This window comes from Monodelphis domestica, chromosome 3, assembly GCF_027887165.1.
Source record: "Monodelphis domestica isolate mMonDom1 chromosome 3, mMonDom1.pri, whole genome shotgun sequence".
Lineage (NCBI taxonomy): Eukaryota > Metazoa > Chordata > Mammalia > Didelphimorphia > Didelphidae > Monodelphis > Monodelphis domestica.
The window spans coordinates 34,531,506-34,544,681 of record NC_077229.1 but is presented as its reverse complement, the minus strand read 5'-3'; the positions used below and the strand labels follow the sequence as shown (position 1 = coordinate 34,544,681).

The 13,176-nt window shown below is 46.0% G+C and overlaps 1 protein-coding gene across 7 annotated transcripts in view; it reads right to left on the bottom strand.

The window, feature by feature from the left end:
• Positions 1 to 13,176, bottom strand: part of NOS1 (nitric oxide synthase 1) — a 269,988-nt gene that overhangs the window by 26,357 nt on the left and 230,455 nt on the right. For 4 of the 7 annotated variants that reach the window (XM_056821665.1, XM_007490314.3, XM_056821670.1 and 1 more), the window contains 6 exons: positions 10,985 to 11,089; positions 9,920 to 9,978; positions 8,641 to 8,742; positions 4,956 to 5,072; positions 2,904 to 3,078; positions 1,498 to 1,636 (listed from right to left, as the gene is read on the bottom strand). In XM_056821665.1, the coding sequence (XP_056677643.1) occupies positions 1,498 to 1,636; positions 2,904 to 3,078; positions 4,956 to 5,072; positions 8,641 to 8,742; positions 9,920 to 9,978; positions 10,985 to 11,089 (697 nt within the window). The remainder of the gene's footprint in view (positions 1 to 1,497; positions 1,637 to 2,903; positions 3,079 to 4,955; positions 5,073 to 8,640; positions 8,743 to 9,919; positions 9,979 to 10,984; positions 11,090 to 13,176) is intronic. The other 3 variants (XM_056821667.1, XM_056821668.1, XM_056821666.1) reach the window with 1 other exon arrangement.

Sequence of the window (13,176 nt, the reverse complement as noted above, 5' to 3'; positions counted from 1 at the left end):
TGGAGAGCCAGGTCTAGAGATGGGAGGTCCTGGGCTCAAATCTGGTCTTGGACACTTTCTAGCTGTTTGACCCTTGATAAGTCACCCAATTGCCTAGCCCTTAGTACTGAAACTTACTATAATTCCAAGCCAGACGTTAAGGGTTTGAAAAGAAAAAATAAAAAAGTAAGCTCCTTGAGGGCGAAGTTTTTTTGGGGGGGCGTGTCATTCTTTGTCTCGTAATTTATTAAGTAGTACAGAATAAATATTCATTGACTGACTGAATGGCTCAGTTGAAGCCATCAAGTATGTTGGCATAAGGCAGAATTTGGGAGACATAAAAGAGATTCATTTTTTCCAGATTACTAATGAACTTTGACCTCTGATTTCTTTCTGGCTTAGTCCTCCAAAATGGAAGCCCTGCTGAGTATGAGGCTGTATCTTATTATATATAGCTAGGTGGTTCAGTAGATAGAACAGTGGATGTATAATCAGTAAGAACTTAGTTCAAATTTGCATACATTTACCTGCTGTGTGATCCTGGGCAAGTCACTTAACTTCTGCCTGCCTCCGTGTTGTCATATGTAAAATGGGGATAATGAGGAAATTAGGAGAGTAAGTGGTTAATTGTAAGAACTGAGTGAACCACACTGACGCCATCTTGTGACCCAATTCTGGGGCTAGTTTAGTTCCCTTTCTACTCAATTATTGGTCTAGTTTAACTTCTGTCTTGTGACAAAACTTTATTTAATTATAGGAATTGGGAGAAAACCTTATCACATTGTTTGACCCTAGCCCTACATGGCTGGGAAGCTGGACTACCTTTGCCTGCTGCTTAGAGACCCAAGGACCTAGGTTATACTGACCAGAAACCAAAGACTAATGCAAGAGCTTTCTCAGAAATTAACTTCTCAAGCTACCCATATGTCTTATCTGAAAACTGGCCCCATACTGATCAATAGTTATTGTTTCCATGTTCCTTTGATTGTTCACAGACATTTGTGATTTTTCCTGATTTCAGGGAATTGCACTTGTTCACTCTTCCTTTCTAGGTTGGAAAGTCTCTAATCTTTCCTCCAGTTAGAAATCAAATTACCTAATGTTGTATCCTGGTTAATTTAAATTTAATTTAATCCTTTTCATTGTCCCTATTTGATTGTTTTCAGTATATAAAAATCTCCCTTTGTATTCAGGGTCCAGTGCCAAAGTTGAGGAAGGTGACTAGTCCCGATTTCCTAAGGCAATTGACATGTATCACTTAATAAATGGAAATACTCAGAAGCTCCAGTCTTTGTTTTGTTGGTCATTTCATCTTTCACCCACCATTATTAATAATAATTCTCTCCAGGCCTGGGGTGAGGTGATGAGATGATCAAATGAGATATTTATATTGTGTTTTGCAAACCTTAAAGAACCACACAAATGCTAGATATTCCCATTAGCCCTGCACACCTATTTGGTCTGGCATGGGCAGTACCTTCAGTGTCAGAAAGAAGAGTAAGGGCTACAGATCCTTACCGAGTGTGAGCTCTGGAGCTTCAGCCACGTAGGTCAGCCGGAACTTGTTTCTCTTCCAACTTCGGTCATTACTGATGAGGGAATTGTTGGCTTTCTCAATGTTGACATCATCCCCCACGCAGAACACATCACAGGCTGCCTGTATCCACAAGAAGGGTTTTCAGAGACCTGTCAACACTGATGGACACTGGCCCCCCCCCTGCTCCCAGCCTGTTCCTAGCCAGTAGCGGTTTTAAAATAAATTGTTTTATTAAAAAATTGAACATCAAACATCAATACCGCTGAAATATGCTTATTTAGTAGCTATTTAAAATTAATTTCAGTGTATACTATATAAGGATAACTTTTAATGACTCCTCTTAATCCTTTAGCTCCATAAAGATTCTTCAACAAATGATCCTTGGATAAGATATCATTTTTTTGTTAACTTTTTTTTCTTACTAAGTAGAATCGTAGATTTAGAGTTGGAAAAGACAGTAGAGCCATGATGGTGAACCTATGGTATGCATGCCAAAAAGGGCATGCTCTCTACAGGCACATGCACCATTACCAACCAGAATTCGTTACTAGAAAGGCAGAAGGCCTTAATGTTGCTGATCTGTTCCCCATCTCCCCCATGTTGAGGACATTTCTTCATTTCACCCACCCCTCTGACCAGCAACCCAATGGGAGTGCTTTACATGCAGCAATGGGAGCACTTCTTCCCCTGTCTGGAGTAAGGCAGGGGAGGGAGGATGGATGGCAAGGGATCTTTGGGGGGGCCTGGGATGTGGTCTCTGAAAGGTTTGCCATCACTACATTAGAGGCTATTCAGTCCATTCCCCTCATCATAATAATGATAATGATAATGAGGATTTATATAGGTTAGACTATTCCTATAAACTTTTGTGATCTGATTTTGTCAGTCTGATGTCTGGTAATATGGGGAAGCCTATGGACCCCTTCTCAGAATTACCTATTTAATTGCATAAAATAAAATACATTGGATTAAATATTATATCAAAATATTTTTAGAATATACTAAGTTTTGGTTTCATATGAGCAATAACGACCAATATGGAAGGACATTTTGCATGATAATACATATATACCCAGCTGTGTGATCCTGGGCAAGTCACATAACCTCTGTTGACCCAGATCAAATTGCTTACCATCTTCTTGAGTGAGGAGGGAAAAGGGAAGAAGGGATACAGTTTGGATCTTATAATTTTGGAAAACGTTTAAAATTTTTATTATACATAATTGGGAAAATAAAATATCTTTGAATAAAAAATCCTAAATGCACACCCCTAACCCCACCCCGAATCTATCTATAGACCTCTTGAATGATGGGGGGTTTCTAAATGGGAATCTGCCCAATCTAGTTTCTTCCAAAGTCCCCTTCCCAAGGCAAGGAAACAAGTTACCTTGAAGACTTTCTTGGCCCAGGTCCTAAAGGCCTCTTCCTGGCCACAGAGCTCATCTCCTTCCCTCATCTTCAGGATGCGCTCCCCTCCGAGTTCTTCTAAGAGGGTGTCCACTGCATGGCCAAAGGCACAGAAGTGGGGGTAGGCCCTTGAGCCAAGACCAAACACCGAGAATCTGCCGGCAGGACAAGACAGAGACTAAGAAATTCCTTTTCTGTCTCTCTTTTCCCCAGCTGCTAGCATCATGCTTGACATGTTAAGAATCAGGATAGGGATATTGGATGATGGGAATGAGGTTGAATAAATACCAATTAGAGCTTATTTTTCCATAGTTTTTTAAAGTTTTACAAAGAGCTTTAACTTTTTGAATGTATTTTAAAAATTCTGACTTTAAATATCAAATGAAATGAGCATTTTTAGAATTAAAAAAAAAAGAAACCACTTAAAAGAAAAAGTTAGATGTCCAGTGGATAGAGTGGTTAGAACACTAGGTCTAGAGTAAGGAAGACCTGAAGTCAAATCCAGCCTCATATACTTACTAACTGTGAGACCCTAGATAAGTCACTTTACCCTGTTTGCCTCAGTTTACTCATCTGTAAAATGAGCTAGAGAAGGAAATGGCAAACCACTTCAGGATTTCTTGGAAGAAAACCCCAAATGGATTCACAAAGAATCAGACAAGATTGAAAAAATTAATGTCCATCTATGAAGCAGAACAGAACAAAAAGGAAATTATAAATGAAATGACTCCATTAGGTCCACCTTGCTTTTTCTTACAAAGTGCTCTCAGTACATTCAATCCTTTATGTTTACAATGATTATGGAAGGTGTGGAGGGTGAAGAATATTACTTCTCTCACCCTCACTTACAGATGTGGAAACTGAGGCTGAGGGTTTATGCGACAGTCTTTTAGATTAAGGTTTCAGGACTATGGAGGGGACAGTATGCCTTTTAGAAGCCTTTGGACTATTGTGCATGATGGACTATTGTGAAATGATGAACGGGATGGTTTCAGAAAAAGCAGGAAAGATCTACATGAACTGATGTGGAGTGAAATAAGCAGAACCAGGAGAACATTATACACAACAACAGCAACATTGTACAATGATCAGCTGTGAAAACTTGGCTACTTTCAGCAATGCAATGAGTGGGACCATCCTGAAAGACACGATGGGGAATTCTGTCAACTTCTGGAGAAATACGTGTTGGAGTCAGATGGATGCAGATCAGAGCATTTTATCTTTCACATCAGAGTATTTTTGGTTTGATTTTGGGGTTCTGGTTTTGTTTGAGTTTGCTCCTACAACAATGACCAATATGGAGGTGTGGTTTGCCTGACAATAAAAATAAAATATTTAAAAGAAGTCTTTGGGGTTCACCTTGGGTTACTCTCTCCTCCATAAAGCTTTCCTCAATGACCCAGCCATAAGGGGTCCCTATACATAAGTGATTGCCTCTCTTCACATGTTCCTAGTTGTTGTTCAGTCATTTTTCAGTTGTGTCCAACTCTTTGAGACCCTGGGCAAGTCACTTCACCCTGATTGCCTCAGTTTCCTCATCTGTCAAATGAGCTGGAGAAGGGAATGGCAAACTAGCTATATGACTGGGCAAGTCACTGAGCCCTGTTTGCCTCCATTTCCTCTTCTGCAAAATAAACTGGTAAAGGAAATAGCAAATCACTCCAGTATCTTTGCCAAGGGGATCATGAAGAGTTGGACTCAACAGAAAATAACTGAACAACCACCACCACCACCAATAACAATGGTCTGAAAGATTAAACTAAAGCAGGCGCCATGTAAGATGGTGTATCAATGAGGAACAGTCAGCTTCTCTGACTTCTCTTCACTATCTCTTGTGATCACTTGGGAGGACAAACCTATTAGGGCTCTTCTATGGATCCCTTAGGTATGAGAGTGCTGAGGAGGAGCTGAAAAGGGAGCCACTGGCAAAGGAAGGGACACTGGAATCTCCCCAAACTTGGACTCAGTCATTTTAGCTGCCGCCCATGACCCTTGGCTCTCCCAAGTTCCCCAGTGCCCTAGGCTCACCCACCTCACATTGGCCAGGGGCCCAGCACTCTCAAAGTTGTCTCTCAGGTCTGGTCCATCGCTGGAAGATTTTCGGGCATCTGAATATGAGGAGACGCTGTTGAAACGGACCTTGTAGCTCCTACAGAAAGCAATAGGGATGAATGGGTAAGTTCTGGGGCAATGAAATCCTTCTGGAGGCAGGGAAGAGGGAGAGTGGGTACATGCATCACCAGGGCTTCTAATGGGCACTGGAACCTGGCCCAGGAAGGAGTGAGCCAGGGGGCATCTGGGCAGCCTGGGTTAGGAAGTGTTTCTAACAGGTCAAGCATCTTCTAATCCTCTCCAGGATGGAAGTTCAAGGTTTTCCCAGTCTCTAGGCTCCTGGGTTCCTGCTGCTAAGCCCACTCTGATATCAGATGACATTTCCCAGACCTGCTTTCACAATTCACAGACAAATCTCTCCTTTGTGTCCAGCCTCTGTCATTCTTTACCCACACTGTAATAGGCAACTGTCAGTTATCCATGTAACAAGGGATGGGGGGGGGGGGGAGGCCAGAGGAGATGAAAAGAGATGTCATATAGCAGAACTGGAAAGGAGTGATGGTTAGAGATGGAAAAAAGAGAGGAGAGGAAAGACAGAAGGGAAGAGGAGAGTTGGAAATAGAGAAGGGGGGGAAGAGGGAAGAAATGGAGAGAAGAGATGGAAAGGAGAGGAAAGATAAGGAGGAAGGACAAGGTGGAAAAGGAGGGATGGAAAGAGAAGAGATGGAGACAAGAGAAAAGATAGAGAAGAGCTAGAAAAAAGAGGAGAGATGGAAATGGAGAAGAGGGAGAGGAGAGAAGAGATAGGAAGTAGAGGAAAGATAAAGAGAGGAAGAAAAAGGGAAAGGAAAGAGAACTGGAGAGAAGAGATGGAGACAGGAGAAATGAAGAAGAAAGGCAAGATGGAAAAAAAGATGGGATGGAATGAGGAGAAAAGATGGAGAGAAGAGATGGAAAGGAGAGGAAAGATAAAGAGGAAGGACAAGGTGGAAAAGGAGGGATGGAAAGAGAAGAGATGGAGACAAGAGAAAAGATAGAGAAGAGCTAGAAAAAAGAGGAGAGATGGAAATGGAGAAGAGGGAGAGGAGAGAAGAGATAGGAAGTAGAGGAAAGATAAAGAGAGGAAGAAAAAAGGAAAGGAAAGAGAACTGGAGAGAAGAGATGGAGACAGGAGAAATGAAGAGGAAAGGCAAGATGGAAAAAAGATGGGATGGAATGAGGAGAAAAGATGGAGAGGAGATGGAAAGTAGAGGAGAGATGGAAATGAAGAAGAGAGAGGAGAGATAAAGAGAAGAGAGAAGGAGCTGGAGAAGAGGGAAGAGAGAGGGAAGAGATAGAGGGAAAATAGAGAGGAAGAAGATAGGAAAGGTGGAAAAGAGAGAAGAGGACTGATGGAAGAGATGAAGGGGGGAGGTGAGATGGAGAAGAAAGAAAGGAATGGAGAACAGAGAAAGATAGAGAAAGAAGAGTCCAGATGATCCAGAATGGCAGATAATTTTTTAATTAAATTTTTCTTTGGAGTTTATCATGTAATTAAAAAGATCTGTTTTACAGATTGACCATCCTAATTATGTTACATCTAGAAAACTATTGCCCTAAGCTTGTGCCCCCTGAGCACCCCCTGACTTTTAGGGGGGCTGTGGGAAGGAAGAGGAGAAGCAGCAGCTGGACAGGGTGGGAAGCTAGTGGTGAGTGAAGAATTGCATTTGAGAGACTGAGTCCTGAACCTGAAGAGGCCTCCAGGGCAGACCAGGAGCCAGGATGGCAGAAGGTGGCAGTGTTGGCATTGATTCTTTATCAGGCTCCCTGCACAGCTGTCGGCTGGGGCAAAGGGAAGGAGGGCCTGGCTTCTTGCTGGCTTTTGGCATAGCCTGAGCATCTCCCTGGAAGGCTCTTTAGTTTGGGTCTGGTTTGGTTTTAGGGTCCCCCACCCTATTCTGAACTTCTTGTCTTCCCAAGGAAACTGATGCTCTTCTCTGGGGGTGGGTGGGTGACATTCTTGCAAATGCTTTCTGATTGATGGCTTCATGGACTGACTTCCTATGGACCCTACACTCAGCCTTTAGATAATAGGGACCATGGGAGGTCAGTCTATGAAGCCATATTGGCTCCCCTAAGTCACAGGCTCTAGACTTCAAGTTGGAAGGAAACCTTAGAGGCCTCTGAGTACAGCTCTATCATTTTGCAGATGAGGCACCTGAGGCACAGAAAGGAGAAGCATTGCCTAGGCTCCCACAGTCAGTGCCTGACACAGAATTTGGACAGAAGTTGGAACTTCCCCTCCTGGGTCTTCCTGGAGCCTTGGGGCACAGAAGTGAGGGGAGAAGGGGTCTACAGGCAGACTCCTCCATTCAACAGCCCTTCAGACATTAGGAGACAGATGCCATGTCTCCCCCAAGCCTTGTCTCCTCCAAGCTAAACCTCCCCGCTTCTTTGATTCAGTTTTCATATGACATGAACTTGAGGTCCTTCCTTCCCCATCTTGGTGCCTTTCTCTAGACATTCCCCAGTTTATCCATAGTTCTCCCCCTTACTGCTTGTGTGACCATGGGAAAGCCACTTAACCCTTCTGAGGTTTCCTCATTGGTAAAGTGAGTCATTTGCAAAATGACTCAATGACTGAGGGAATCCATCTATGAATTGATGCTCTTGCATCATCTGTCACCCAGAGCTGAACATAATCATCCCCAGAGCTGGGTGGCTCAGTGGATTGAGAGCCAGGCCAAGAGACAGGAGGCTTCAGATACTTCCTAGCTTCCTATCCTGTGCTGGACCAATAAACAGAACTGAATCCAAGATAGAAAGTAAGGGGTTTAAAAAAATAATACTTTAAATGTGGTCCATCCTGAGCCACAATTGCCGGGGCCCATCCTTTTTCATTTTGGGGGCTCTCGCCTCTTTCACTGCAGCCAAAGGGAAAATTCTTTGTTTTTCTCCCCCCAAGGTTGGGAGGAGAACCCCTCAACCCCTTTGTGATCTCGGCCATCGAATTTCCCTTTAAGAAGTGCTGACTTCTCTTCTCAGACAAAAAAAAAAAAAACCCAGCCCCAAACCCAAACCCAAACCCAAACCCAAACCCACAACTCCCAAACAAAACAAAAACAGAAATGGAAACAGAAACAAGCCTGAGAGCAAAAGACGGAAGCTTGCGCACCCTGGCAGCAGTGCTTCGGAGTTGGGAGGCCTTCAAAGTTTTCTCTCTGGCATCAGGAAAGAGCTAAATATATGGATGTGTATTTATTGTCCCAAAATAGATGCCTCAAATTGAGTCATATCACCAAACAGGCCGCTGCTTTCATGCAAGCCCATCACAGAGGTAGCCTCATTGTTAGCACAGGGCAGCTGGCCACGGGAATAAAAATAATTCCTTGGATTTTTAGAACATTTGAAAACTACCCCCCACCTCTCATTCCTCCATGCTTCCAGAGCCATGAGCTCATTCCGTTTTCATAGCAGCCTCAGAAGGCAGGCAAAGACAGGCGGAATCTTCCCCATGGGCTGGACGAGGCTCAGATGGGTTAAGTGAGTGACCCAAGGTCACACAGCCAGTTAGGGTTCCAGGCTGGTCCTCACTCTCCCCACAAGACCACCCAGAGTGTGGAGGGCCCAGGGGGGAGTCGAAGCTTTGGTGGTTAGCTTGGGAGCTCAGCGGACACACGGTCTACCTGTCCTGACTGTCCCGGATGGCAGCCAGGCTGTACACTTCCGTTGGGTCATAGGGAGGTGGTGGTCCTTTACGGGGAAAGAAAGGCAGGGGTTCCGGGGACCTAGAGAGGAGAACCAATAGAGCCCCAACTCTCCCTGGAGAGGGGGGTCAGGGGGAACCCATCGTGAGATCAGCAGTGTAGGCTGGGCCCCCCCTTGGGTGGGAGAAGGCAGCTTCCAGGAAAGATGAGGAAGCACAGAATAAATGTATACATTTAGTGCAAGACACTTTCCTTACTGTGACTTGGGCTCATTTAATAAGGCACAGCGGCTCTGGAGTCAGAGGACCTGGGTTTGAGTCCTGTCTTGGCCACTTACTAATTTGGGACTGAGCAAATGCTTTTCTTTCCTCTCTTTCTTCATCTGTAAAACAAGGGGGTCTCTGAGTTGCTTTTCAGATGCTGTTGGGGAAGCCTGGATTATCCTTCTCATTTGAAAGACGAAGAAACTGGGGCTCAGAGCATGAAATGACTGGCCCACAGTCACACAGCCAATTAAGCTCCAAGTCTGGGTCCTTTGCTTGCTTTGTAGGGCTTTGGTGTCAAAACAAAGTTAGGGAACCAGAAGAGAGACCCGTTCTCATTTCCCAAGGAGTGAAAGTCTATCAGCCCAGACTCAGGGATAAGGTAAACTCTTCCCAACTCACTGGAAAGGTAAGTTTAAAAAGTGGCCTCTTTGGGCTCAGAGAAGGGCAAGAATCTCATTTTACCTCTCTTGGTTTGAGGATATGCCCCAGTAATGGCACCCGATTGTGGTCTAGTGAATAATCTAAGCACCTTCGAATTGATTCTCTCCTCAGACCCTTCCCATTCGTTATTCCTGTTATCACAGGAAGCCTAGGGATTAGCATTTCCATTTGACAAGTGGGGAAACTGAGGCAGATGGGTGCTGTAATGACTTAGAGTCAAGACCTTAGACACCTACTCATTGTACAAATATGGGTGAGTCACTTGATCTCCGCTTCAGTTTTCTTATCTATAAAATGGGGACGATAACAGTGTTGCAAATCTTAAAGTGCTCTCTAAATTTGAACTCATTATCATTGAGTCATTGGTTTAAATTTAAGGATTAGGAGCAAGTAACAGTCACTTTCATGGGCTGTGATCGGTGAATTCTTTCTGTCCTCATTCTCCACTTGGAGAGTCCCAAGGGCTGGCTGTGTGCTGACCAGGGTCCCAGGGTCAGGGCCAGGTTCTCCATGGGATGGGAGAGAACCAAAAGAAGACAGAAGCCACTTACTTCCTCTCCTCGTGCACGGAGTTCGGGTGCCTCATTTCCATCAAAGCACAGCCAAATTTCTGGAGACCAAGAGAGACGAGAGAAAGGTTAGCCTGGAGAGCGGGGAGTCGGGCTCAATCAAGGTCAAGCATGGAAGCGCTAGGATCCAGGCAGGGGGGCCAGCGAGGAAATGACAGCTTTGTAGCTTCCTGCATGGCTCTGAGAGGGGATATTCATCCAGGAACAAGAATAATGGCAGCAGCAAAAATGATATTGATTGGAGACAACCAGTGGGGTGCTGGAGCTATGCTGTATGGGCCCTGAGAGCTGATGGTTAAATATTCAGTGGGAGCATTTTGTGGTGGTTCAGTCTTTTCAGTTGGGGCTGATTGTTTGTGACCTCATTTGGGGTTTTCTTGACCAAGATACTGGAGTGGTTTGCCATTTCCTTCTCCAGTTCATCTGAACAGATAAGAAAATTGAGGCAGATAGGGAGAAGTGACTTGCCCAGGGTCAGACAGCTAGTTTGACTGTTTCCTTCTTCAGCTCATTTTACAGATGAGGAAACTGAGGCAAACAGGGTGAAATGACTTCTCCAGAGTCACCCAACTACTCTGCCATTTCATTCTCCAGTTCATTTTACAGATTAGGAAACTGAGGCAAACAGGGTGAAGTGACTTCTCCAGAGTCATCCAGCTACTCTGCCATTTCATTCTCCAGTTCATTTTACAGATTAGGAAACTGAGGCAAACAGGGTAAAGTGACTTCTCCAGAGTCACCCAGCTACTCTGCCATTTCATTCTCCAGTTCATTTTACAGATGAGGAAACTGAGGCAAACAGGGTGAAGTGACTTCTCCAGAGTCACCCAGCTACTCTGCCATTTCATTCCCCAGTTCATTTTACAGATGAGGAAACTGAGGCAAACAGGGTAAAGTGACTTGTCCAGGGTCACCTCGCTTGGAAGTGTCTGAGGTTAAGAAGTGCTTTAATAAATTCTTGTTGAATAAATAAGTCGATAGATAAAAATAAAATGAATGGGGCAAGGGACAGCTAGACACTCGGGGGATTGAGAGCTAAGGACGGACCTCCCCATTCTCTGGAGGGTCTCCATTGCCAAAGGTGCTGGTGACCACCAAGACCAGCGTCTCATGTTCCAGGTGTACGATGTCATATTCTTCCATGGACATGACCTAAAAAGGAAAGGGAGAGTGAAGACGTGAGAGGTGGAGCAAGAAAAAAAAATGAGGGAAGATAGAAGAAAGGGAGAAAGACATCTGCCAGATGTTATCTCTGCAGCACGGGAGAAACAGAGCCCATGAATCATAGGCCAGCAGTTCTCCCCTTTCTTTAAAGCTTTCCCTTCCATCTTAGAGTCAATATTGTGTATTGGTTCCAAGGCAGAAGAGGGTAAGGGCAAGGCCATGGGGGTCAAGTGACTTGTTCAGGGTCACACAGCTAGGAAGTGTCTGAGGTCAGATTTGAACCCAGGACCTCCCGTCTCTAGGCCTGGCTCTTAGTTCACTGAGCTACGCAGCAATTCTCACTTTTACATTGCCGGTTATTGAAACTGAATGGTGAACACCAGAGTCTGAAATACTTAACCCCTCCCAAGTGCAAAATACTAGAGACCCGGAGATGAAAATGACACAATCTCTGCCCTCAAGAAGCCCGAAAGAGGGAGAAATATTTACACGGGTAATAAGTATGAGACTGAGAGGCATGTTGTATTTGGTGGCTAGAAATCTGGGATTCGGGCTGTTCCTCCAGGAGGTCACGAGGGACGGGATGGTTTGCCCTTTGTTTATAGAGGACCAGTGACGTCACGGATGATGTCGGACAGGAGCACGAGTTGGGCTGCGGGGAGGCCAAGCTGCAGTCGTGAGCTTGCTCTCTCTTCCACGTCCAGGGGCAGGACAGAAGCCAGCATGGCCCGGGATGGCCCAGGACGCCCTGGATGACTGTGGCCTCTTCCATGTCTGCCCCAGCTCCAAGAGCTTCCCAGCGCCTGCTCTGCCGCCTCCTGGCTGAAGGAACCAGCCGTTCTCAGCCGCTCCTTCTGCCCAGCCAAGTCTTCCCATGCGTGGGGTGGAGGCACGTTGGTCTACCTGTCACCCGGGTCGGCCCAGGGTGTGGCTTCTACGCATGCTCCAGCTTCTTAGAGTCACAGGGGAGAGCTGGGTAACAGGTGGGCAGCAAACATGGAGGAGCAGCCCTGTGGAGTTCTGGGAGAGCCCTCCTACCAGAGCATCACACTGAGCCTCCCGGGCAGCTAGGTGGCGCCATAGAGCACACAACACTGGTCCTCTCACCAGAGGTGCTTCTTCACTTTGGACGCTAGGTGGCGCCACAGCACACACAGCACTGACTCTCTCACCAGAGGTGCTGCTAGGTGGCGCCACAGCGCACACAACCTTGCTTCTCTCACCAGAGGTGCTGCTCCTACTTGGATGCTAGGTGGCGCCACAGCACACACAGCACTGACTCTCTCACCAGAGGTGCTGCTAGGTGGCGCCATAGAGCACACAACATTGGTCCTCTCACCAGAGGTGCTTCTTCACTTTGGACGCTAGGTGGCGCCACAGCGCACACAGCACTGACTCTCTCACCAGAGGTGCTGCTAGGTGGCGCCATAGAATACACAACACTGGTCCTCTCACCAGAGGTGCTTCTTCTCCTTGGACACTAGGTGGCGCCACAGCACACACAGCACTGACTCTCTCACCAGAGGTGCTGCTAGGTGGCGCCACAGCGCACACAACCTTGCTTCTCTCACCAGAGGTGCTGCTCCTACGTGGATGCTAGGTGGTGCCACAGCGCACACAGCACTGACTCTCTCACCAGAGGTGCTGCTAAGTGGCGCCATAGCGCACATAACCTTACCTCTCTCACCAGAGGTGCTTCTTCTCCTTGGACACTAGGTGGCGCCACAGCACACACAACCCTGACTCTCTCACCAGAGGTGCTGCTAGGTGGCGCCACGGTGCACACAACCTTGCCTCTCTCACCAGAGGTGCTTCTTCTTCTTGGGCACTAGGTGGCGCTATAGTGCACACACCCTTGACTCTCTCACTAGAGGTGCTGATCCTCCTTGGCTGTTAGGCGGTGCCATGGTGCACACAGCACTGGTCCTCCCCCAAGAGATGCTGAACATTTGGTACCTCCCAAAGTCACAGTGGGATTTGGAATCAGGAAGGCTCAAGTTCAAATTTTGCTTCAGATACTTATGAGCTAAGTGATCTCCGGAAATTCATGGAACATCTCTGTGCCTTAGTTTCCT